The 24,704-nt window shown below is 55.7% G+C and overlaps 3 protein-coding genes across 3 annotated transcripts in view; 2 read left to right on the forward strand and 1 right to left on the reverse strand.

Moving 5' to 3' along the window:
• The first annotated feature begins 976 nt into the window (after positions 1-976).
• RHO (rhodopsin) lies at positions 977-4,810 on the forward strand. The gene is made up of 5 exons (XM_054216087.1): positions 977-1,902; positions 2,837-3,005; positions 3,122-3,287; positions 3,520-3,759; positions 4,165-4,810. The coding sequence occupies exons 1-5, from the start codon at positions 1,542-1,544 to the stop codon at positions 4,282-4,284; spliced, it is 1,056 nt and encodes a 351-aa protein (XP_054072062.1). The 5' UTR covers positions 977-1,541; the 3' UTR covers positions 4,285-4,810.
• Positions 4,811-7,312: 2,502 nt separating this feature from the next.
• On the forward strand, positions 7,313-8,822 carry LOC128915715 (protein B4). The gene is made up of 5 exons (XM_054216449.1): positions 7,313-7,328; positions 7,550-7,833; positions 7,921-8,038; positions 8,149-8,339; positions 8,434-8,822. Exons 1-5 carry the CDS (start codon positions 7,313-7,315, stop codon positions 8,776-8,778), a joined length of 954 nt encoding a protein of 317 aa, XP_054072424.1. The 3' UTR covers positions 8,779-8,822.
• A 2,722-nt stretch (positions 8,823-11,544) lies between these two features.
• PLXND1 (plexin D1) overlaps positions 11,545-24,704 on the reverse strand; it is an 89,408-nt gene continuing 76,248 nt past the window's right edge. Inside the window, exons 30-37 of the mRNA XM_054216450.1 lie at positions 24,586-24,649; positions 22,812-22,846; positions 21,038-21,142; positions 20,045-20,208; positions 18,437-18,584; positions 15,266-15,406; positions 14,248-14,322; positions 11,545-13,604 (exon numbers count right to left, since the gene is read on the reverse strand). Of these exons, the coding sequence (XP_054072425.1) occupies positions 13,488-13,604; positions 14,248-14,322; positions 15,266-15,406; positions 18,437-18,584; positions 20,045-20,208; positions 21,038-21,142; positions 22,812-22,846; positions 24,586-24,649 (849 nt within the window). The 3' untranslated portion in view covers positions 11,545-13,487. The remainder of the gene's footprint in view (positions 13,605-14,247; positions 14,323-15,265; positions 15,407-18,436; positions 18,585-20,044; positions 20,209-21,037; positions 21,143-22,811; positions 22,847-24,585; positions 24,650-24,704) is intronic.

The following is a 24,704-nucleotide window of genomic DNA, read 5'->3' on the forward strand; positions in this document are numbered from 1 at the left end:
ACTGCTGATGGGAAAGTTGATAAACAGTGGGTGGAAAAAAACAGAAGAGATGGGGAAAATAGCTTTGGAGCTTAAAAGATTAATCATAATGGTGCGAACTGTAAGGAACCACCTTCTGCAGAAGAGAGATCCTCTGCAGGTGGCTTTATTGTGCTCACGCTGCTGTATGTGTTGTCCCGCTGCCTCTGAAAAATTAAGGAAAGGTCTAATTGGTTGCTGGCTGGCACAGAGAACATTCCAAGCACAATGGAGTGCATCAAGTAGGGAGGCAGAGAGACGCGGAGGATATGGGAGGCTCCAACGACGGCTTCCCCTGTGGAATTTGATGATTCTGCAAGGTTTCGGGGAGGCCGAAGATGTCTGTCAGCCAGCATGTGGCATGGAGTGTTGGCTTCAGCTCAGAACCTCCCTTCAGTGCTCTTGTCCAGCAGCCGACTCAGCACCAGTGCAGAATGATACCTGTCCAGGATAGATGACTAGGTTATTTATTAGGTGTTACCAATGTAATTAGCATGGCCCAAACCACATACAAAGCCAGGCACAGCGGAGATGGTACAACTGGAAACCTGCCAGCGGGGTCAGTGTTTCCCTGTGGCGTCCCAACCTCCCCAGCCAAATCCTGTAGCAGAAAAAGAGGTGGCTGAGAGCATGTGGAAGAAGGGTTGGTGATGTTCGTGCTGCCCGAAGAGTACTCTTCTGCAGCCTCCCATGGGGAATGGCGGTTGTGGCGGGGATGGCTCTCCAGGGGGGACTTCAAACTTCCCTCCTTGTTGGCAGGGGATGGAGAGGAGCTGCTGTTTGTTGGCGAGTGCCAAAAAGCGCTCTCAGCCCGGGAGCACTGAGAAAGCACAACCAAGGGCAGGATCCCTGGGGGCCTTCTCTTTCCATGGCACCCTCCTGGCACCCCGATGGTAATGCAGCCTGTTCCTGGTACCTCTCCCTGGGGAAGGGTGGGCAGCGTACCCCTGAGTGCCCATGGGAGTGGACTGGGGACCTTGAGGGAAGCGAGTGCCTCTCCCTGGGCAATGGCAGCATGAACTGAGGATGCCCAGTTCTGGATTGTGGGGTGCAATTGCTGCCACGGGTGCAGGGCCCACCCCAAACCCTTGCTCCCTGGGGAGCGGCGCAGCCGTGCTGAGGAGCGGGGCAGTGGGAGTGGAGCTGCTGTCTGATTTGGGCCCCCCCAAATGAAAGGTGCGGTGCAGAGTTATCTCTTTATATATGACCATGAGCCGTGGTCTCCAACAATGACAATGCAGGGCAGAAACAGGTGTCACCTTAATACCTTCCCAAGAAAGCCAATTACCCCTGGATGATTATGATTAATAATTCTCTAAGCCCTAATCGCGCTGACAGCAGTGCCTGAGGCTTACCCCAGGGGGCACTTTATAAGGGCTGCCCCGCAGAGGTGAGCGTAGCCACTTCTCCTCGGGGTGACGGCCAAGGCTGAGAGGTGGCGGGAGCCCCACTTCAGAGGCGATCCCCCCGCACTCTGAAAACACCCCTCAGTAAAAGCAAAAGGCACCTCACGAACCGCAACCATGAACGGGACAGAAGGCCAAGACTTCTACGTGCCCATGTCCAACAAGACTGGGGTGGTGCGGAGCCCCTTCGAGTACCCCCAGTACTACCTGGCTGAGCCCTGGAAGTTCTCGGCGCTGGCTGCCTACATGTTCATGCTGATCCTGCTTGGCTTCCCCGTCAACTTCCTCACGCTGTACGTCACCATCCAGCACAAGAAGCTCCGGACGCCTCTAAACTACATCCTTCTGAACCTGGCAGTCGCCGACCTCTTCATGGTCTTTGGTGGCTTCACGACCACCATGTACACTTCGATGAATGGGTACTTTGTCTTTGGAGTAACAGGGTGCTACGTCGAAGGCTTCTTTGCTACTCTGGGTGGTGAGTTTTCCAAATATTCAAAAATCCTCTGCCAGGAATTGCCCCAGATTTTAGGAGGGGAAAGGGGGACGCCCAGATGACTTTGGGAAAATGTGGTATCTGGAAGGTCCTTGGCATGCTGCTGCTGTGGGCCAAGGCAGTCGCAGTGTTTCAGGGTGGGAGGTGAAGAAAGTGACAACTGACACTTTCTTCTTTTTTTCTTTGACCTTATTTTGGTAGCCACCTGCTCAGTATCCTGAGAACAACAGCACAGCAATGAAAAGCAACCAGTAGCAGATTTTGCAGTTGTTGGATTTGCACATCTTTTTGGCTTGCTTTCTGACTTGGGAGATGACAAATTTGTTCCTCCTGTGCTGTGGGGCTGTCTGTCATTGGCTCTGATGTGGTGCATGGTGGCACAGGCTAGCAAAGCTGGCTCTGCTCCCCGTGCCTGCCAGGCTTTGACCGAAACAGATGTTAAATAAAAATTGTGTGTCTAAAAATGCCCTCCTCCGTTCAGCTCGTCCCTCAGCCACAGGCAACTGTTCTACTGGTTTGGTCCTTGTGGCACAAGTTTCCAGGGAAGCTGTGGTTAAGGAGGGGAAATCCTGGGATGACGGGCACTCGCTGCATCCCGGAGTGGGACTATAGGCTTGCAGGGTCAGGTGCTGTCTGGGGTGAGTGGTAGGATCCTGGCATGGATCTCAGAGCACAGCAGCAAAGTGGTTACAGTGGGTCAGCAGCGCAGTGAGGAGGTGTCTTCTCATGCCTTCCTACTGCATCTGCACTTGGCCTTTGGTCAGTTCTCTTTCCAAACCCTTGCTGGAGATTTACCTGAGGCCAGGGGTCTTCCTGGGGCACAACAGTCTGAGGAGGCCTCATGCTGGCACCAGTGTGTTTTTCTCCTCCTGTTGCTCAAGGTCCCCGTGTCCCCATCCCTCTCTCCCTGGTGCAGGTGAAATTGCTCTCTGGTCACTGGTTGTCCTGGCTATCGAGAGATACGTAGTCGTCTGCAAGCCCATGAGCAACTTCCGCTTTGGGGAGAACCATGCCATCATGGGCGTTGCCTTCTCCTGGATCATGGCCTTGGCGTGTGCAGCTCCCCCTCTCTTTGGCTGGTCCAGGTAGGGAGGGCTGTGCCTGGTGCCTGGGGCCGCGGGAGCCTGCCTCGTGACAGCTCGGCCGTGGCTTCCAGCTGGTGTCCTCTGCTGGGCGCTGACCGCCCTGGCTCACCTTGCAGGTACATCCCCGAGGGCATGCAGTGCTCGTGCGGGATTGACTACTACACTCTGAAGCCAGAGGTCAACAACGAATCTTTCGTCATCTACATGTTTGTGGTTCACTTCATGATCCCGCTGATGGTCATTTTCTTCTGCTATGGGAACCTGGTTTGCACTGTCAAGGAGGTGGGTACCTGCCAGTAGTGATGGGCTGGGGACCACCCCATGCTGGGAAGGGTCCCACGCCAGGCTCCAGTCTGGTGACAGAAAGGGCCCTCGGGGGCCCAGGCTGACCCTCCACAAAGATGAATCCGCAAATTCCAGATGTGCAGCTCAACTACCCCAATCCCTGACGCCTGTCCCATGCTGGTGCAGCCCTCCCCAGCTCCATCACACCTCTCTTCCCTTCTGCCCACAGGCTGCTGCCCAGCAGCAGGAGTCCGCCACAACCCAGAAGGCAGAGAAAGAAGTGACCCGCATGGTCATCATCATGGTCATCGCCTTCCTGATCTGCTGGGTTCCCTACGCCAGCGTCGCTTTCTACATCTTCACCAACCAGGGGTCAGACTTCGGGCCCATCTTCATGACCATCCCGGCTTTCTTTGCCAAGAGCTCCGCCATCTACAACCCCGTGATTTACATCGTAATGAACAAACAGGTAACTGGCCGGGGGCCAGGCAATCTCCTTTTTCGTGTTTCACTCTATAACAGCTTGCAGAGAGTTACAGCACCTCGAGGTACAGGTGGGCTGGGAGGGGGGGTTCTTTCCAGGTGATCTTGTTCCAGCACGAAGGAGGGTGACTGCAGCTCATCCTTGGCGTTGCACAAATCTCATAAACACAAGCCCATCCCATCTGAAGTGACCCACGCGCTGGCTTGGTGAAAGAGCTGGGGCTGCATCTGGGCCAGCCCTGAGCAGCGGGCAGGGCGGGCAGCAGGCAGGGTGGGCAGCGGGTAGGGTGGGCAGGGGGTTTCCAAGCCGCTCTGCCGGGCTCGGAGGCAGCCCTGCCGCCAGAGCCACCCTGGTCTCCCCAGCCTCACCCCAGCCATCCCTCTCTTCCAGTTCCGTAACTGCATGATCACAACCCTCTGCTGCGGCAAGAACCCACTGGGTGACGAGGACACATCTGCTGGCAAGACAGAGACCTCCTCCGTCTCCACCAGCCAGGTCTCTCCCGCGTAGGCCCCTGGAGCGGCCGGTCCTCGGGGCGCGCCTTGCCGCCCCGGGAGCAGGAACCTGGCCCTGCCGCTGCCGCCCGCCCCGCCGCACCACGGCCCCGGCCCCGCGGGGCGGGCTCCTCTCCTGGCACTAGGAACCCTGGGAACAAGGCTGTAAATGTGTACACACGTTTTGTAATTAAAATGCAAAGGCTTAGCTCCTCCACTGGCGTAAATCCGTGCTTTTCTGTTGACTTGCTGCGAGCTGGTGTCCCGAGGGCAGACCCCTGGACCTGACCCCCGCCATGGCAGAGCTGTCCTCGTCCCACTTGGCCCTGCCACGCTCCGGCTGCCCGGGGCTTTGGCTGCTGTGGGGCGTCCCTAGCCCTGCCCGGTGCTCCCAGCTCCAGCCCTGCCCCAGCCCTGCCCTGGGAGCTGCCGTGACCCCTCCGGCAGGGATGGGCCGAGGTGCCGCTGCACGTGGGCCCCTCCGTACTGCAGAGGCGATGGCTGCAGATCCTGCATGGCAAGCAAGTGGCCCCGAGGGGGCCCAGTGGCACAGCCCAGCATGGCACAGCCGTGTGCGGCATGTGCTTGGGGAGGGCTCGGAGCTTGTTCCTGCGGTGCAGCAGCGTGTGCCCGGTGTTCGCAGCCTCAGCAGCCCCCCTGATGCCCCCCTGCAGGGAGCACCCCCTCCCCGCAGAACTGCCGTTCCTCCATGGGCATCGCCGGGCCCTCGGTGGCCCGGGGCCGTGCCCCGAGACACGCTCCTCCCGGCCCCCCCACACCTCCCCGTTTCAGCTGTAATTGGTTTGGCATCAGCCCGAGTAGGAGGTTTTGGCCAGTGCTTGTGCTTTTGAGGAGTGATCGGTGCATCGCTAAGCTTCCCTCCGCGCTGTAGCAGGCAAGACATGGGAGCATATGGCTCAGAGACGTCGACATATGTTTTAAGCACTACAAGATGGCATATTGCAATTGTAGCAGTATTCTTCATTTTTATTTTTAGCTCAGTTATACAAATAAGATGTTTTTCTCGCTGTTCAGTGTTATCAACATTTGAAACTATTTTTGTACATTATTATCCTCTCTGATTTCTAATCCGATGCAGCTTTGCAAGGTCTAATAGGGAACATATAGAACCCATGCAAGTTAAACCTTTAATAAAGAGCAATTTGCAAGTACAATTCTCTCATTATTTTTTTTTATCGATACTTCTGCATATTCAGTGAAATCTGAAGATTAGAGGTTTATGAATAATTCAGTGTTTAGGCTGATGTCTGATTCATGTACTTCAAATCCGGGAGCTGGTTTTGGAGGGAAGCAGAGGAAGGATTTGGTGTTTATTTGCTGTCCATGAGGCTGTGCTCCAGGGGAGCCGTGCTACGCTCGGCGCTGCAGCTTTCCCGCCCGTGCCGGACTGGCCCCGGCACATGCCGGTGACATCCTGTCCCCGAGCCCGCAGGCTGCATCCCCCTGCGATGGCTGCTGCTGGCGGTGGCAGGGGCAAGTGAGGCTTGGGACCCCCCTGCCAGCCCAGGCAGGTGCCAGATGCATCACAGAGCTGCCGGAGAGGTGATGGCCAGATCCAGGAGGAGACGGTTGGAAGAGATGTACCCATGCCTGCTGTGGTGCCAGCCCCTGCAGCCCTCCAGTGTCCCCACTGGCCCCTTGCCAGGGAATTCAGAAATGGGCTGGAAATGGAGGCTGGTGGTGCCGGTCTGGGGGGAGCCGGGCATGCGGGGCCCGGGCACTGGGTGCCTCTCCCAACTCCTTGCTCCAGACCCAGCTCCAGCTGGCACCTCAGTTCCCTGCCAGGATCCATCCCTGGGCCCAGCAGGTGGGCGCAGACCTTGACGAAGGTCTTTCTGGGCAGCAGTTTGCACGTACATTGGTGCGGTAACATGTCCGCTGAGTTGGGCCGTGGACGTAATCCTGGCCCTTCCTCAGGCTTGCAGCTCCCTCATGGTGTTGACAGATGATGCGCGTGAAAGCCTCGTGACTCTTGCGTAAAGAGGAAGGGACCAATGCCGTGCTGAGGAGAAACACAAGCGGTCCCTGAGGTGGGGACATTCGTGCTGTTCCTGCACCAAAGAGCAGTTAATGAATTTCTCAGGCTTGCCTCACAAGCACAGGCAGAACAGCAAGTAGCACAAATATCCTACCCCACAGGAACAGCAGGGAAAGTGTCCATAGGATCACAGGAGGACTTATTTTTAACATGGCCATGACACAGAAGTAGGGAACTTTGGGGGCCATCTTGGGGACCCCAGATGGCCAAGGGCCCAGCTCACACCTGGCCCATGGGATGATGATGTCCTCGATGAGGGGCGGTTGCTGAGCCAGGAGCCAGCACAGAGGGGACATGGAGAGGCTACCAACGTGCGGGGCTGGCAGTGCTCTCTCCTGAGCACGGTGGGATTCAGCAGGCAGGGAGCAGGGGTCCTGCTCGCAAGTGCACACCTGGGGCTGCTGTCAGAGCGTCGCTTCTCCTGCCTTCACTGGCCAACTAAGCAGCTCTCCATTTTCCTCTTCTCGTTTGTGGGATTGTTTTTCCCACCTGTTATTATGGCCCCCTGGCAGTGCAGCCCCCCACTTCCCAGTGGGGCCATCGCGGGCGAAGGGAGCCAGCACATCACACAACGCAGCGGGCCCCACGTCGCGGGCTGCCTCCCCCGTCAGCACGCAGCGATGCCAGCACCCCCCACCCACCGAGCAGCCCATGGGTGCCTTTCACCTGCATGTTCAGGACGACCACCCTGCGCTCGCTCTGTCCCTCACCCCTCTCCAAACCCTCTGCTCGGACATACCCCTATTCCCTCCAGCCCCTCACAAAGCCTTGGCAAAGGGACTAATTTTCCCAGCCACCTGCTCCCACTGGGGCGGCAACCAGGGCAATTAGCAGCTGCTAACCAGCCCCTGCAGTTAGGGTGCTAATCAGATAAATTAGCTGGAGGTGAACTGAGTCTGTGAGTAAGGGTGGTGCTGCTGCCACTGCCGGTGGAGCTGGGGTTGCCTGGGCCTGAGGTTTTAGTGGGGTGTGGATGTGTGCTGCCATGGAGCCGCAGCTGGGTAAGGGGTTTGATGAATGCTGTGCGGTCCTGGCAGAGCTGTGGCTGCTGTGGGGCCGGGACTCTGCTCGGGCTGTGGTGGCCATGATCCCTGTAAGGCGGCAGAGCTGAACAGGGTGGTGGCTGCTCAGCTTCTGGGGGGGTTGCAGTGGTGTGAGTGGGGTGTGAGTGCTGTGGGGCTGGGCTTGGGTCCCAAGAGGTGCCTCTTGCCTCTCCCAGCAGCCGAAGCTGCCGGCACAGCTCAGCTCCCGCGTCCGCTGGCCCGGGGCTGGTGTGCCTCCCACCCTTCCACCCTCCACATGGTCATTGAGGCGCTACGGGCCCAGGATGAGAAGAAGGGCACCTCTGTGGTTGCCATCAAGCGGTTCATCCTGGCCAAGTACCCCACTGTAGACCCCATCCGCCTCAAGTACCTGCTGAAGCAGGCACTGAGCAGGGGGCTGAGCCGGGGGGACCTGGTGCGGCCCCGCAACTCCTCTGCCGTGGGGGCCACCGGCCGCTTCAAGGTGAGCAGGGGGCTGCTGGCCCCGAAATGGTGGGGCTGGGGGCCATGGTGCCACCTGGCCCCACTTCCACCCTTCTCTTGCTCCCAGTTAGCCCCCAAGAACCTGCGGAACAACCAGCCACCAGGCCAGGCAGATCCCGATGGACGACAGGCTCCGAAGCCGGGACGGAAAGGGACCACCAAGCCCGCCAGGGCCCCAGCAGCAGGTGCATGGCAGTGAGGTGAAGGGCTGGTGGTGCCATGAGCCACCCTGGGGCTGCCCTGGCCCCATGGAGAGGTCCCTGCTTGGGCTCATCCACCACCCCCTCTCCCACAGGCACGGTGAAGGAGAAGCCAACAGTGAAAGCAGCAAAGGAGAAGGTGACAGCAGCAAAGGAGAAACCAACAGCAGCAAAGGCACAGGAGAAGCTGGCAGCATCAAAGGAGAAACCGACAGTGGCGAAGGCGAAGACCAGAGCAGTAAAGGAGAAGGCAGCGCAGGAAAAGCAGACAGCAGCGAAAGAGAAGGTGAGGGCGAAGCCCGTGGGTGCGAGCATGGCCCAGTGGTGAGGCTGGGTGGCTCCGGGCATGGCGGCAGCCTGAGGTGCTCTCTTCCCTCCAGGCCCAGCCACCAGCAACAGCGAAGCCCAGGAGAGATGGAGGGAAGCCCCTGCAGGCTGCCAACCGCCCTGGCAAAGGACATTCACAGCCCGCCGTGGCTCTGGCTGCTGAGGATGCAGGAGGAGGCGATGGCCACAGCCTTGCGGGTGCTGGGGCAAAGGGAGCCCGAAAGGCCCCAGTGGGAAAGAGCAAGGGGAAGGCACCTAAGGGGGAACAGCAAGATGTCCCCAAGGTGCAGGGGGGTCAAGGCAAGGCAAGGAAGCCCCGGGCGGCCCCAGGAGCCGGCCAAGGGGAGGCCGGGCTGCGGAAGGCAGCCCCCCCGGCAGCAGGCAGGAAGGCACCATAGGGGACCCAGGTGGCCCCGCTCCTTGTGGGAGCCCAGCCCTGCTTCCAGCCCTCGGGGTCCAGGTTGGTTTTAGTCCCCAGGACAGGTTTTAGCAAGAGGTGAACACAGAGTTAATAAAGTTTTTTCACTCCCCTCCTGAAATGGTGTGACTGCTGCCCTGCTTGTGGGTCTCTGCCCCCGCACTCCCAGCACCCAAGTCCCCCACCCCTGGCCTCGTCCCCCATGGCGGTGAGCTGGTGCTGCAGGCAGCCGCCTGCCATGCCTGCTGTCACAGAGAGGTGCCCTGTCTGTCCCCACGTGTCCCCAGCTTCTGGCTGCAGCATGCTAGGCTCTGGGGGCTGTGTGTGCGTGCAGGCTGGCAGTGAGCCCATCGTGGCCTGGGCCGGGGGCCCTGGGACCCATGGAACACAGCACGGTGGCATCCCTGGGCACTGCGAAGCTCAGGCTTAGCCAGTCCTGCAGGTGTTGGGCCGTGGCACCTGCAGCGTCAGTGTGGGGTAGGTGTCCGGCCCTCTGCCCTCATGGTTGCCCTTGTGCTAATGCCTGGCTGAGCTGGGATTACAGCAGTGCCGGGGCAGCGGGTCTGGGGGCATGCCATGGGAAGGGTCCCTAGCGCCGCGAGAAACTGCCTGTGCTCTGACCACAGTAAGAGGAAGACAGAAGTGTTTTTAGGGCTCAGAAAAAGAGTTTGGGGTGTTTGCTGTAGGCTACAGCATTGCTTGTGCTCCTGTTATCTGTCTGTGGCACAGTGCCCACCTCTAAACCTGTTTTGCTAGCTCCTGTGGGTCAATGTATGAATACTTTCTTTTAATAGCTTCAAATGCCTGAATTTCTCTTGCTCCACAGAGAACAGAGCCCTTCTGAAGGTCAGCCTGATAATGCAAAGGGTTACAGCCCTCCTGGGCAGGAGAAAATAAGTGGAAGTAAAACTCTCTTCCTAAAGAGGATTTTGCTAATCTTCAGCTGGCCTTGCCAATGCCCTCCAAGGCTCCTGGCCTTGCTTCGGGGCTTAAGCAAGAGCTGAGCAAACTAACTTCTCTTTAAACTTCAGCCTTGGCCATGTTGATCCATCTTTAATGGAGCTGAAACTCGTGTCCCCCCGGGGACAGGGTGGGCAATGCCACAGTAATAACTAAGCAGAGCTCACCGGGCCCTTCGATGATGGTTAGCCTCGCAATGCACTGCTCTCTCGCATGGAAATGTCCTGTTACAACCGGGCAGGAGCTGCGTCCTCTTTCACCAGGCACCCAGTGTGAAACATGAGGCTCGCTTTGAGAGAGACCAAATCATTTAATGGTTGGATTTAGCTTTACTAGGAATCAACTTTCTAGCAGGGAAAGAAAATCCCTCGGGTGTCTGGAAAGAGCAGGTTTTGCTGGGGGAGGTGGAAGAGAGAGGATTTAGCGATGCCATGGTTATTAAGAACTATGGGCTGCAGCGGGTGTCACAGCGCTGAAGCCAGAAGCCTCGAGGGCTGGTGGCAGCGATAGTGCAGAGGCAGGCATTGGGCTTCCCAGGGCTGGGAGAAGACGCTGTCTCGTGGGACAATGGCACCTGGCAGAGGTAAGGGTGCCCAGCCCTGGGCACTGCTGTGGTGTTACTCGTCTCCATGTGCGCAGCACAGCATGCGGTCAGCTCAGGCATGTGGCCATGTCCTCACATAGATCTTTCCCTCCCGCACCAGCTCCCGCTCTGGCAGCGGCCGCGGTACTGTGTAGCAGGAGCAGTGCGTGGCTGCAGCGTGCTCTGCAGCCCGGAGGGGTAACACCCCATCTCGTATGGAAACAAGGTGGTTATGAGCTGAGCTGCCAACCCCGAGCACGGTACATCTGGTACATGCAAAGCTTGCTGTGCCCCCCTGTGAGCCGGTGCCTTCCTCCTGCTTCCGTGCTGGATGAGCGCGGTGGCCGGCAGGACGGGGCTGTGGGAGGAGAGGGACCCTGTCCTTGGGCAGGCACAGCAGCCTGACCGCACGGGGGGTGACAGGTGTCTTTCACCATGTTGTGTGTCCTCTGTATGCACGGGGGCAGGAACTTCACTACGCAGGGTTCAGCACCTTGTTTTATTACAAAGATAGGCTTTTCCGAGAGTCTGCCACTTCCACTACACAGCAGGTAAGGGCACTACACCCACAACACGTGCCAAAGTTTAAAAACATGTTACAAAGGGCTCGGGGGTTCAAGCCAACACTACAAACCCTCAAGCTTCTGCTCCATTGAAGTTGTTCCTTTAAAACGGTTGTAGCAACTACTTTTTTTTTTTTTTTTTTTTTTTGCTTTGGAAAAAATTAAATAATAAAGCAATAGGCCCCAATACATGGCCCAGTCACATCACCTGAAGGCAAACTATACTATGGGCTCACCTGTATTCTTTCCTTGTAACAACATGGGGCTATTGCTCCATGGCCCTTTCCCCACCTGCAGCCAAGCTCAACATTCTCTACTACCTTGATCCTTCCTTCTCACCATTGCCTTCCCTGTGCTGGGCCTGCCTACATCTCTGGCAGCTATTCACAGTTTCTAAAAGAAAAAAAAAAAAGTCAAGATTTTTTTTGTGAAATCACTTTCAAAATAAAATGTAGCCCAGCTACATTCTTAGAATTTCTATTCCGAAGCCACATCCTCAGCAAAGACATCGAAAACTCCACAGTGTATGTACTTTTTCTGTAGTTATCCTCTTTTAAAAAAACAAACCTCTGTTCTTCCCCTTTCCCTCCCTCCCCTCCCCTCCCCACCCCCCTTTTAACATACTGGATAAAGTCTATCATTTGTTTTAAAATAGATATCTATATACACATACAGGATTCTGATGTTCCAATTTTTGACAAATGTGGCATTCCTGGAAACAATGGGATGGAGGCCACCTGTCCATGGCAGTGAGTCACCCAGGAGGAGTTTTGGTGGACCAAAGTCATCTAATACCAGGTTGCATCCTTGCCAGCTGGATGAGTAACAGAGGCTCACCTTAGACCCTGCCTGGAGTGAGGTAGTAACTTTTTTTTCTTTTTCTCTTCTTTCTTTAATATTTGGCAGTTTGAAAATGTGGTGGCTACAGCTGGGTTTAGCTTTCATGGGCAGGTTGTCTTTGCCTGCATGTGAGTGCTGGCTTCAAGCATGTGGTGCTGGCTGTGGTCCAGCCTCTACAGAGGCGCCTGGGTGATGCTGAAGACCAGAGCGGTCACAGCTCCCCTAGCTGCAGAAAGGACGAAGGTGCCACCAGAAAGGAGAACAGGCCACCAAGCTGGGACAGGGGACTTGCCCCAGCGTGGATGCCACGGGTTGGCAGTGAAGTTTCTAGGTCTGCGCAAGTGAGTCCCTGCTTGCTGACCCCAGCGTAAGGAGGTGGGGGACACTTTCTGTCTTTGCAGCTTGGGGTGCCGGAGCTGCTCTGCTGGCCTACGTGAGCGAGAGCATTGTGCTGCCAGGGCGATGGGGTCCAGTCCTCTGCCTTTATAGGCTAAAAAAGGGACTGGACACGCAGCAAAACTGTGCTCTCTTGGCTGCTCTCAGGTGACAACTGTGGTGGGCTGGGTCCGAAGCAAGCAGAACAAGCTGCTTTAGGAAGACACCTCTGTAGCACTGACTTTGTTTTTGGTGATGATATCAGGGAGATGCTGGAGCACGTGGGGCAGGGGGAGGGAAAATGCTACCTGGTGTTTTGCCCTACACATGGCTCACGTCTGCTCTGTCAGGGGGCTGTCAGCAGGAGCTAACCCCCGCTGGTGTTACCGGGGCTGAGCTGGGGCAGTGCCATAGATGTGTGCGCAGCCAGCACGGCGGGGAGACTGGGGTGCGAGGCAGAAGTCCTGCCCCTTACCTACTACCTCTGGTCTTCTGCTTCTAGGCAGAAGCCGTGCCTGTGACAGCTGGCTGAAAGGTGGGTCGTGAGGGGATATTTCCCTACACACTGCAACTCCAGCTCACTGTGCGTGCAGATCTGGGAACCCGGGGAAGGGGGAGCAGCCCTTCCCACACTAACATGTTAACATGCTCCCTCTGGCTCTGTAACAGCTGTCTCCGTTAGGGGATAAAGTGCTTTCACCATGCCTTAGCAACTTAGGAAGCAACTGCTTTGTCTCAACCCCGAGTTCCCCACATTGCCCAAGTCTCAGATGGAGGAGTGGTTATGTTTACACATACAGTACAAAAATTAAAAGGCACAAAAATACACAGAATGCAGCAGATAGTGAACAGTTGATAGAGTCTCCGGTGTTGGAAAAACAAGGATGTCAGAGGGATGGTGTGGAAGGGAGCTCAGGCGTTGCTCCGATGGCCTTTGCTGTCTCCACTAGTAACTCCCTGAGGCTACCCTTTTGCTTTGTGTCTATTGTTACAGCTTCTGCAGCCCCGTCTCTTGTCCTGAGGAACCACAAACAGGGATGCGTGGAGCCGCCGACCACCCGGGTGCTGATCAGAGGGAAGTGGTGAATTGAGCTTGCCACAAGCGTCACGTCTCCATTTCTGGCTGGCAACAGCAAATAAATTATGGGTGCCACAGTGCAGACCAGAGGGGTTTTGAGCTGCTCTGAAAGGTGTCTTGTGGCTTCTTGTTAGGTGAGGGAGGCCTCCAGCTGCAGGCCAGGCCCACCCCCACCACAAGGCTGGTTTGAGTGACTCTGGCAGAGGCGATCCACGGTGTATCCATGGCTGAAGGCAGGTTCCCAATGGCACTGCGCTGTGGAGAAAGTCACTTCCAGGGCTGCAGTCAGCCTAGGCTTCACTGCAGCACTCATAGATGTTATCCTCCATGAGTGCAATCACTTGCTCAAACTTGTGCTGGAGCTGGGTGCGCTTCGTCGTGGGGTTGGCATCCAGGGCAGCCACGATCTGCAGGAGACACGGGTGCGTGGGTGACTGAGGCAGTGCTGGGTAGGGGTGCCCACCCGCCAGCCCTGTTGAGCCCCAATGCCAGCTGGACCTGCACCAGGGGAGCCCACCCTGCCCCGCAGCCCCAGCGCCCGCTGGCTGCTCCAGGGCACAGCCAAGCCCCTGGGCAGGGGGTGGGAGAGGAGGGGAATGCAACGGAGACCCATTGCAATAAAGTAGCTCCCAGCGTAGAGGCAGCCCCGCAGCGAGGGAGAGCAGGGGCAGGAGCCAGCCAGGGCCGGCGCCTCAGCTGGGGCGGCGGGTGGCAGGTTATTCTGCATGTGGACTGCATCAGCGTGCTCTGCCCTGCTGAAAGCATCTCTGGGTCTACACACTGGGCAGCCCCCCTTCAGTCCAGCCCAGCCAAATGCCGCTAAAATCAGCCAGGAATAGCTGGCCTTCTCTTCCAAGTCGTCAGCCAAGGGATAGGAGAGCAGGTGCATCTCTGTGTGCATATATTACATATGTGCGTGGGATTATGCAAAAAATGATAATCCCTCTTCTGTGGGACTGGATGTGGGTGTGTGACTGCTCGGTTACAACATATCGCTTGTTATTCCCTCCACAGGTACGCTGGGGCCTGAGCGCAGCTGAACCCACTTACCTGGGAGCGATATCTCTTGGCATATTTGTATATCTCAGCCATGGCGACATTGGTGTTGAATTCGTTCCGGTATTTCTTTATAAAGACAGAACAAAGAGGGAAGGAATATTAACGTGATGCAGCAAGTGAGTTCAAGCCCAATCAGCAGGCATTAACTAGATTAAAAGAAGGTTTTTGCCTGGGTATTTTTGTTACTGTTGCATTGATGCGCCAGGCTTTTGACTTACTCCTTTAAGGAAGGTGTATTTGCTTACATCAGAAACAGTCTCGATCTTTTTAAAGCCAGCCTTAAATGCCCATGCTTGATCGCCCTGTTTACCCCTCAGTACTCAAAGCCATTTCAAAGGATGGGGCAGTATGACAGCTGGGCAGAAGAACGCTGATGGAAAAAACCCGCTCGGTGGCTGAAGCTAAAGCGCTGCAGGGACATCGTTTGATTTTGACGAAGCTGTGGCGTATCACTGGCAGGACTTAAAGCTGGAGCATGGCTGCCAGCTCCCATAGCTGGTACCAGGGACGGCATCCTGCACCCAGGCTGGCTGCCAGGGCTGGCTGCCAACAGGCTGCCGGGGACTCGGGGCCGGTGCTGGCAGTGGGCGCCTGGGGCCAGCTGGCCAGGGGTCTGCGGGGCTGCAGAGATCCTTTTCCAAACTTCCTGGCTCTTTGGCACTGAATTTCGCTTTCAACTCCCAGTGGTGCCAGAGCTAGTTAGGTTCAAACTAACTCGTGGGTGTTTACTGCAGCTCCAGCAGTAATTGAAGATACTTGGAATTAGGTCAGATCAAGTTTGTGCCTGGAAGTTTGAGGCAAAATATCCTTTATTGTTTGTTCCTTCCAGCATCGAAGCGCTAGCTGATTGCAGCCTATCTGCACTCCCTGCCGCTCCCCAAGTCCTGCTGTCAGCCAGAGCAGAGCAGGCTCAGTGTGTCTCGCTCCATCAGGGCACCGAGCCCATCCCCGGTGCAGGGTGTGCACCGGCCCAGCCCCCCTCTGCCCACCGCAGCCCAGCACGCCTTACCCGCGACTCCTCTGCGAGGTGGGCGTTCATTTCCTGCTCGCTGAGCGGGGGCATGTCATGGATTTGCTTGTAGTATCGCTGCACTATCTTCCTATACTCAGGGATCTCCTTGGCGTACAGTAGTTTATTGGTCGGGGAGTCCTAGAGCAAGGGCGAGACACCAAAATCAGACACTGTATTGTTCCTGGCTGAAAACTTTTTATCCTGTTTGTCTGACCGAAGTGCTAACCATCAGACACCGACTTCAGCTACAGCTGGGTTCAGGAAACAGCTACATCTTTGTTCCTGGCTTTGCACAGATGGGAGCCTGGTGGGACGGCACCGAGGCACAGAACAGCTAATGGCAGAGGCGCTTGCTCAAACACATCAAGGTGCTGCGGACAGGTACCACCCGCCTGCGGAGCCGCAGCACCGGCCCTCTGCCCCTCCTCCTAGCGTGAGCGAAACACTCGTTAGCTACAATGCCAGGGACGGTGGTCTATGGGAATGTGTTTTAATTTGCAGCAAGGGCAGGCTAAAAAGCGTGCACGAGGTCAGGCGAGGTGGCTTGCTGCCAGGTGATGCTCTGCAGATGAGTGTAGCACAACTGTTAGATAAAACACTTGTGCTCCGTGGCTCTGCGTGTGGAAATTGGTAACAAGGGAAGAGCTTCTGCATGCGTTCACTCGGGTCTCTCGAGCAGCCAGCTTGATTTAAACTGAAGAACAAAGCTCTCTTACAAGCTGAACTCTGTCAGTTGAAATGTTGCTCTTGGATTTTTCATGTAGCTTTGATTTATTTTGCATTGGCTAACCCAGCCTGCCTGGCCTATATTGAGTGCATGTAAAGTAATTAACAGAAAATTCTGAGTTCTCTTGATTAATGTCAGCTTAGACAAAGAAGTCTTAACCTCCCAGCCACGCAATCGGGTTGTATCAGTGAAGGCATAACCCTGCCTGCACTCCTTGCAAACACAAGCATGAATGATTTTAACCTCAAGGCAATCCTGCCCCGCTGATATCATTACCCCGGGAATGAACTTGGCTGACTGGCCTAGCGTTGCATCCCGAAGGGAAACGGCCCTAGGCTCAGGGACGCAGAGGGGAGTGAGATCAGCGCGTCCCGGCACTGGGGTGGGGGACTGGTCCCTGGTGCTCTGACAGGTGGAGAGGGGAGGGAGGATCAGAGGAGAGGAGTGCGATGGGGCTCTAGCATGGAGGCAGCATCTTCAGCTGGATTGGGCAGTAAATAAGGAAGCCCGGGGTAATTGCAATCTGCTGCCGCAATATGTAGCGTGGCTAATGCTGCAGGGGAAATGGGCACCAGGCTGCAGCACCAGATCCCACAGCAGTTTATTTTCAAACCTATTGACAAGGCATTACAGGAATATAGCCAAGTTACAGAGCCTGCTCACAACATATTTTTTTTTCCCTTAGAAACATGAAAGATACCCATGCTGACTCTTTTTTGAGTTATTTTCTGATTTATGTTTTTGTCCACTCTGTATTATGAAGAGATGGGTACTGGTTTATTAACTGCTTGGGCACAGAGTCTGAGTCTGCTCTCACATTTGCAGTATCAAGAGCAACACGCTGAAACCAGGGGAAGAATCCAGCCTGGAAAACATTCAGCGATATACTGCCTGTATATGCAAGCTGATTTTTGTGCTGAGGATTTATTCTTCCCACATTACTCAACAATTCCTTCACTTATGCTATTGTATTCCTGAAAAACGTTTCCATCTGCTGTCTGACTCCAGCTGACCCCTCTTCCCCTCACCCACAGCTTGACAAGGACAAATTGTAGGTGTTTCGTAATGCATGCAAAAAAAAAAGATCCAAACCCAAACAAACAAAAAATCAAGCGCTCATTAGATCTTCCTCCAGCATTAACCTCTCCCAGCAAGGGCTTCCTGCCCGTCTCCCGCCCCTCTCTCCGTAGGGTCCCCTCTACGTCACGCTCTGTGCTGCCGCCAGCCCTGGGGCGGGGGGGGCAGCGGGGGACGATTTACAGCACTTCTTAATAAAACTTATTTATGTCGGGAAGTTTCAAATGTCAACACTGTACTCAGCCAAGCCAGTGGGAGAGCGGGGAACATGCGCGTGGGCCGCCTCGCTGCCTGCCCGCCCCGCGGGATGGTGCGTGGGAGCCCGTGGGCGGGAAGAGGAGACCTGGCCCTCGCGTTTGTCGGAGCGCTGAGCTCCCCGGGCGGGTGAGCTGAGCCTGCTGGGCTCTGACCACATGCCCGAGGTGGCCAGCGTGGCACTGAGATGCTGCCACCGGAGGGGAGCACCAAGCATTCACAGGCAGGGCTGCGGCGGTGCCCACCAAGCGCAACCCACATACTGAGGATGGTGTCAAGGGGACGGCCCTGGTGTGTCCCCACAGCTCCCCGTGGGCCAGGCTGGGGCTCTGCTGCTCGGGCAGGCGCAGCCCGTGTTCCTGAAGGCTCGGCTCCCCACTGAGCTTCTCATGGCTCTCCCAGGTGAGAGGCTGTGCAGAAACCACTGACAGCAATGAGCGAAGCTTTACCTGAAGCTACATCCTTTTCCATCCTGCCGCTGCGAGTTTACATCATCCCTCAGCTGCTGTTATGGGATTGTTATGCCAATGATGTCCCCTAAACCAGCTCTGACTGAGGGAGCCAGGCTCCCATGCCCGTGCCCCAGGCAGAGCTGACACCACCGTGCTCCCCTTGGTACGGTACACCCCTGCCTGAGCCAACAACAGAGAATATTGGTTTGCTCACACACCAGCACAGCCCTGTCAGGAAGTGTTCCAGACACTGTGCTAAACTGGGTGCTCTCCTGGGACCGCGGGACAACTCATACTGCCACTGGGTAACACTGAGCACACAAGCCAGTGGCTGGGTCTCTCTCCATCCTCTGAGCCCTCCAGGCTGGTGCTTTGCCCTTTGGTCCTCCTGCCTGTGACGGTGTGTTCCCAGTCCCTGACAGCTGTTTGTGACAGAGGGGGTGCAAACTTCGAGTTCAAGCCTGACCAAAGTGGTGGGGAAGGGAGGGGGAGAAATCATCCTTGCAGTCAGCCAAAACTCATCTGCATGAACCTGAGCAAGTGGCTCCCAGCCAGCCCCGCTGCTGGGGGAGGCTGGACTGGGTGACCTCCGACAGTCCCTTCCCACCCCTATGCCTGCCCGAGCTGCAGCGAGATGATGTCCTCTCTGGAGGGTACCTTGCCCAGCTGCAGGTCAGAGAGGGAGCAGGCGTCAATGAAGGCCTGGGCTATCACAGAGAGACAGGCATCGATGTGGTCTGTCTTGTCAATGTCAAAGACGAACTGGGGGTTCTTCAGGATGTTGACCCAAAACCTCAGAGGTAGGCTGCAAAAGAAACAAGCCAGGAACACACACCGGGTGAACTCTTGTACTCCAGAGGGAGAGGGGAGGAAATGCAGGAAAGCTGATGATAGAAAGTGAATAGTAGAGAGGAAAAAGAATGAGGAGCCAGGTTCTGCTATTTAGTCACTTCCTGGTAGCATACGGCCCTCTGCCTTGCTAGAGGGGCAGGCGCATGTCTTCACCCTGAAGAGACACTTCTTCAGGCTGAAGCAGGCATCACGGACAGGAGACTTCACGTACAGCCTGCCTAGGTGAGCGCATACCCCTGCTCCTTCAGCAGCTCCCTGAGCAGCGTGGCCCAGCAGAGGCGCTGGCAGGTCTGCCCGCATGGGGCTGTGCAATCAAGCTTCCCCACTTGCTGATTTCTGTAGCAATGGTGTCAGCTCCTTTGCCTTCTTCCTCAACAGTAACCGTCATCTGGTTCTGATGGTAAGCCTGGCCCCGTGAAATGCATTTCATGTGTCTCTTTTTCTGCCCTCTCATCATTTTCTCCTCCCGTTATTTCACTGCTCATTTGGCCACAACAGTTTCAGTATATCGCTCGCCCTTCCCACCATCCCTCCTCAGCAGATGAAGAGTGAAAGTTGCTGTAAGTCTTTGCTCTACTGGCAATTAAAGGTAATGAAGGGTAGGCAAATCTGCAGCCCAATGATTGCGTCTGCATGCCTGCTATCCCAGCCAAATTTGTTTTTAATTTTCACATGTTGGGCTGGAAACAGTTACTGTTCCTACAGTCTCAGAAGCACTGAGCCTCCTTCCGAGCTCCCTGCTCTTCCCGGTCCAATCTTCTGGTTTCTCCCCTGCTCTATTTCCCCCCTTCACTCTGGCTCCCCCACCCCATTCCTGCTGCTCATCACGTCCCTCAGCACTGCTCCCGGCGGGTCCCCGGAGCTGCAGTGCCCGACAGCACCCTCCTGTCACAACGCCAGCTCCTGGAGTCCTGTGAATGCCCTGGAGTCTCAGCTTGGTTACAGAGATAAGTTGGGTAAAGCGCCCCCGAGGGCTGAAAAGCCAGAAAGCAAATGAAAAGGAGCCAAATGTGTTGGTTTTAAAACCTCCATGATGTTCTAAGACCTGACATGATTTTGGACTGTTTCAGATCTCCAGCGCTTGGAGCTAACACCACTGCTACCTCCCCTCTTCCCGTCCCTCTTCCATTTCTGCTTTAATTATTTTTATTCATGTGCCAGTTCGATCTGCCCTTTATCTGCCTACGCCTCCTCTTCCAGCTCGTTGCTCCCCTGAGCTCTGTGTTTGTTCAAAGCTCTCCAAGCCTGTGTTTGGCCTCGTCTTTAGCTGCCCCCTCCGCCACCCCTCCTGTTTTCCAAGTCCCTCTTCTACTTTTAGCAACCTAATGATTAGTCCAGGACACCAAGGCTTTGCAGCTGCTGCTCCTGAGAGATGGAAGGAAGGAAAGAAAGAAGAGATTTCCTCTTCCAAACCTGTTGGTCTTCCAGATGTGCATAGTGTCAGGGTCTGTGATCCCTCTTTTCTCTGCTTGCTCCTCTAGGAAGTCAAAGAAATACTTCACGGCCACAGGTGGTTTATCATCTCGGATACTGAGAATGGCTTTGAACAAGTCATCCAGGAACTTCTGCAGCGTGCCCTGCAGGACAAGCGCACACGATGGGGACTGGGGACAGCAGCAGCACTCGAGCCCAGGAAAACAGCGTGAGGGGCTGCGACTGCTGCGCACAAGGGGAAATCCTTTGCTGCCAGTTGGATAAATCAGAAGAGAAAGGGGATGCCGAAGCAGGGAGGGAAAGGTTTGTTTGTGCATAGCGATATAATTAGCTTGCATTTGGGTTTAATTTCTTTTGGCATCAAGATTTTCTTTCTTACTGCTAGGATCTCACATCTGTGACTGTTCTGTACAGCAAATACAAAGACGACTAGAAACTGCTGGCCATTCTTGTGATCTCTGCTCCAGTGAGGCATCATGCTGGGATTAAAGATGGGCTTGGAGCCCAACTGCTGGAGCTGAGCACTCACAGCGAGTGGGGAAGTTCAAATCTGAATTAAGTTCGCACAGACATTCCCCCCGCTCCCAGAGCTCGGCATCTCCATCTCCCTTCCCGCCAGGATCTCTCGCTGGGGAGATGGGTTCGGGTCTAAACTGTGCACCACGAGCCCTGCGGCAGTCAGCATCCCTTTCATGTGCACAGACCCCAGGCCAGTCAAGGAGATCATGTGGGGCTTCACGCAGCAGCGCTGCTGCTCCGAGGGTGATCTGGAAAGCTGGAGGGAACCCAAGGAGCCGGTGGTGCCCGGCAGCCTCGCTCAGCACGCTCCAGCCTCGCTCAACACTCCAGAAGAGTCCCACCGCCTCTCGAGGGCAGCCGGCCCCGCCGCGCTCCTTCCCTAGAGCAGGCTTCTCGCTACGGACCACAAACAGCAATCCCACGTGCTGCGAAGGAGGGCATCCCGTCCCTTACCTTTGTGGAGAGCAGCCTGGTCAGGTAGATCTCTGGTAGGACTTTCTTCCTATGGCTCTGTCTGTGGGACTTCTTATGTTCAACAGATTCATCGGTTGGGAGAACCTGGTCCGATATAAAACACATGTTCAGAGCGCTCCTCTCTGGAAGCATCACACTAAATATTCCTTTAAGTATAGAATTTCAACTGCATATAAAATTCAATTAAAAAGTAGTTACTACGTTATAAATACACCCTTATACGGCTTTAAAAAAGAGATTCATAATACTCGGTTTTTCTGACATTTGTTTCTCTTGCGCTCTTTATTGCCTCTCTCAAGCTAGACAAAGAAAATGAAACAATCAATCTCACTTTGCATGTTGGTCTGCTCGCCTTCCTGCTCCCTGTGCAGTACTCCTGTGTGGCTGCAGCTCAGGCTCCCAGAAGCAACGCACAAGGCTTCTGCGGAAAGCAGCTTTTCATAGATTTGGGAAAAGTGCACAAACGATCAGCCAATATTCCTACCCTGCCCTTTTTAAAAGCAAAAATAAATATTCCAGCAGTCAGGTCAGTTAATTACTGCTCTATAATGACCTAGTAAGCCATTTAAGTCCATCTTGGCATCATTTCACATGCGCACATTCGGTTTCCCATCCCTTCTCCCTCCTTGCGCTGCGTGTACACGTGCATGCGTGCATTGTGTGTTTGTCCTCTATTTGAGCACGGAAACTTTAGCAGAGAAAAAAAAAAAAATAATCAGGCTATAAAATATTGTTGTTGTCCACAACACTTTTTTTCATAACAGCTTTTAGCAACGTTTAGCACTTCGTACTTCCAGCGTGGCGCACAAGCAGGAACTAATAAATCTCCCCAGGCTGGGAGCGGGCGGCGTGCCAGGGGCTGCCGGGAGGTGACCGGACCAAGGCTGCGCGGGTGCTACCGGCGGTGCTGCGCCGTGCTCCCACCGCGCTCCCCATCTCTCGGTGCCTGCTGACAGCCAGATCAGGCACAACAATTACTTTGCCATCCTGGTAATTTTTTATGATGTCCCATAGTACTAAAGCTTGTCTACAGATAACCTTTCTGCACCTCTTTGAGCCTCTCGGAAGAAAACTAACGAGCCCTGATCCAGCTTGTTCATCACATCTGACATTCCAGCCCACGGAGATGAATTAAGTTAATATCAGCAAGGCTGAGAAGATTTTCTCCTCTTTCATCACATACACTGAAAAACCAGGACCCAGAGCCTTCAGTGCAGGAGAGAGGAGGGATCGCTGCGCACACAGCCTGACTGCGCACCCCTTTGCTCCCAGCCCTTTCCAGGCTGCTGCCTCTCGGGGGGACGCCTCCCCGAAAGCCAGCCTGGCAGCAGAGGACAACCTGACCCCTGCCTGGCTGAGGGCTCACCACAGCCCAACACGGCTGCTGCCGGAGATGAAATGGCACCCGCTGGCAGGGATGAAAGCAACGGCTTCCCCTGTCTGCGACCAGGCAGCCATCATAAAGGTGACATGTCAAAATGTGCAGGAGATTAGATGGGCTCCCCTCCACTGCCGCAAGGAGCCCGCAGGCGCTCTGCCATCGTCCCCCACTGTCACGGCGGCAGAAGAGGTCTGGGGGAGCAGAGCCACCACTGTGACCTGTCCCCTCGCGTGGCGGTGCCGCGCTGCAGAGCGGGCGTCCTGCAGCCAGGGCCCTGCACCCAGCAGCGCTCCCCTGGGAGGGCACAGGGCAGAGCCCCCCGATCCCCCCCACCCAGCCACCAGCCTCCGCAGCTGAGAGCAGGGTACTCACCAAGTGGAAGTACTTCTCGGTGTCCAAATCCTTCACTGTGAAGAAGAGAGAGACACAGCGGGTCAGTCAGAGGACCCAAACCGAAACCCGCCTCCGCAGACACCCTCCATGGCAGGAGGTGTTGGCTTTCCCCAAGAATCTCCGCATGGAGCTGGCCTTCCCACCCCAAGTGACCTCAGCGTTTTTCTTTGTTTTGGGGTTGTTTATTGCCTTCTGGGGCACGTGGCAAGTACCTCAGGAGGTACTTTAAGGAGGACTTGAGGTCTCCCAAGTGGTATTTTAAAAGGGACCCAAGAGGGCACGAGAAGAGAATCAGCACAGGGATGCTCCTGCGTCGTGATGCTCTGCGATGCCCTGTTATGCCCCACTGTACCCTGCTGCGTCCTGCGGTGCCCCATGCTGCCCCGCATGCCCTGGGCCATCTCCCAGCCTCGTCATCGGGGCCACCACAGCCCGCAGCAGCTCCTCGCTCCAGCAGACGAAAGGGCCCCCACTGCGGAGACAGGCTCGGTGCGAGCAGCCTGCAGATGAGGTTTGAAACTCCTTGTTCAATGTGAATTTTTGTCTCCCTTGGTCTGTTTTGACTCTCTGCACACCCTGAAACCTAGAAATACGCTGGCAAGAAACCGAACATGTGTAATCAGGAGGGAAAGGGCTTTTCCAATCAAGGGGTTTCAGATCATTCCTTTTTTTCACTTTGTTCACACGGATTGAATGAAAATCCCTAATGAGGATGGGAAACAAAAGGTGCCCTCTATCTTAAGGGCTGGGAAAGCACTCAGCACCCCAGCAAGTGGAGAGAGGAGGATATCGGATAACACATTTTCAAAGCAAAACCACAAGCATGACACTCGCATCTCCGACAATGCGTACAACAGGAATGTATACTTCCCAGACCTTCTTCATTTCTCCTACAGAAGGAAAAGCGGGCACAAACCCCCACATTTGCAAGTAACATAGACAAGCCTTAAAGTTCGAAGGGATGTGGAAGCCGCCACTCTCCAGGCTCAGTCCCACACTCTCGGGGATCTGTGACCTCTCCAGTGGCCACTGCAGCTTTGACCTGGGCGAACCCTCAACCTCTTCACCGGAACTGCCCACGCTTTGCAGAAGCCCCGCTCCCAGCTCCCCGCGCTCCCTTCCCCCCGCCCCGGGTGCTGGCTGCGGTTCAGGCAATGCCACCACACACGGCAGTCATTACAGCGCTAAGTGTCTCCATTCTGCCTGTCTGTCTCGCCATTGGTCCCACCTGGGACGGTCGCACTGCCAATGCCTGCATGGCAGGACTCAGATCTGCATCCCCCGGGGGAGCAGGGGCGCCTTGCTCAGCCGTGGCAGGGGGGAACCCCACGGGAAGGAGGGATGTACATCTCTTGCAGCTCCACGGCAGCCCCAAACGTACGCCACAGGGTGGGTGAAGGGGGTTTGCAGGAGAGCAGTGGAGACCCTGCAGGACCCGGAGGGCTTCCTGAGCGTGTCCCAGCTGCCGGCTGGCCAGCTTGCGCAGCGGTGGCAGTCCCAGACCATGCTCAGTGTCTTCCCAGGCACAAAGCTGGCCCCACCGATGCCCAGCTCTGCCCAATGTGCCACTACAAAAGGGTGCCCCATGAGTGCTGGCCCCAGAGCCAGCCCCGCACAGGCTAACACCACACCCCAACGTCCAGACAAAGGGCTGGCAACTAGATCTCAGCATCCCTGGCCAGAGACACCCTTCCAGAAACACCAGTATTTCTGCCCGGTCACCAGCAACAGGGGAAGAGAGGGGAGACATTACCTCTGCTCAGCGTGGTGTCCTTCTTGTCCGACAAACTCATGGCCAGTGATGCACCTTCAGGGATCTGCGGAGGAAGGGAAGAGCAGATGTCAATGATGCGAACCTTAATGGTGTCTCCC

This window comes from Rissa tridactyla, chromosome 10 (genome assembly GCF_028500815.1).
Source record: "Rissa tridactyla isolate bRisTri1 chromosome 10, bRisTri1.patW.cur.20221130, whole genome shotgun sequence".
Lineage (NCBI taxonomy): Eukaryota > Metazoa > Chordata > Aves > Charadriiformes > Laridae > Rissa > Rissa tridactyla.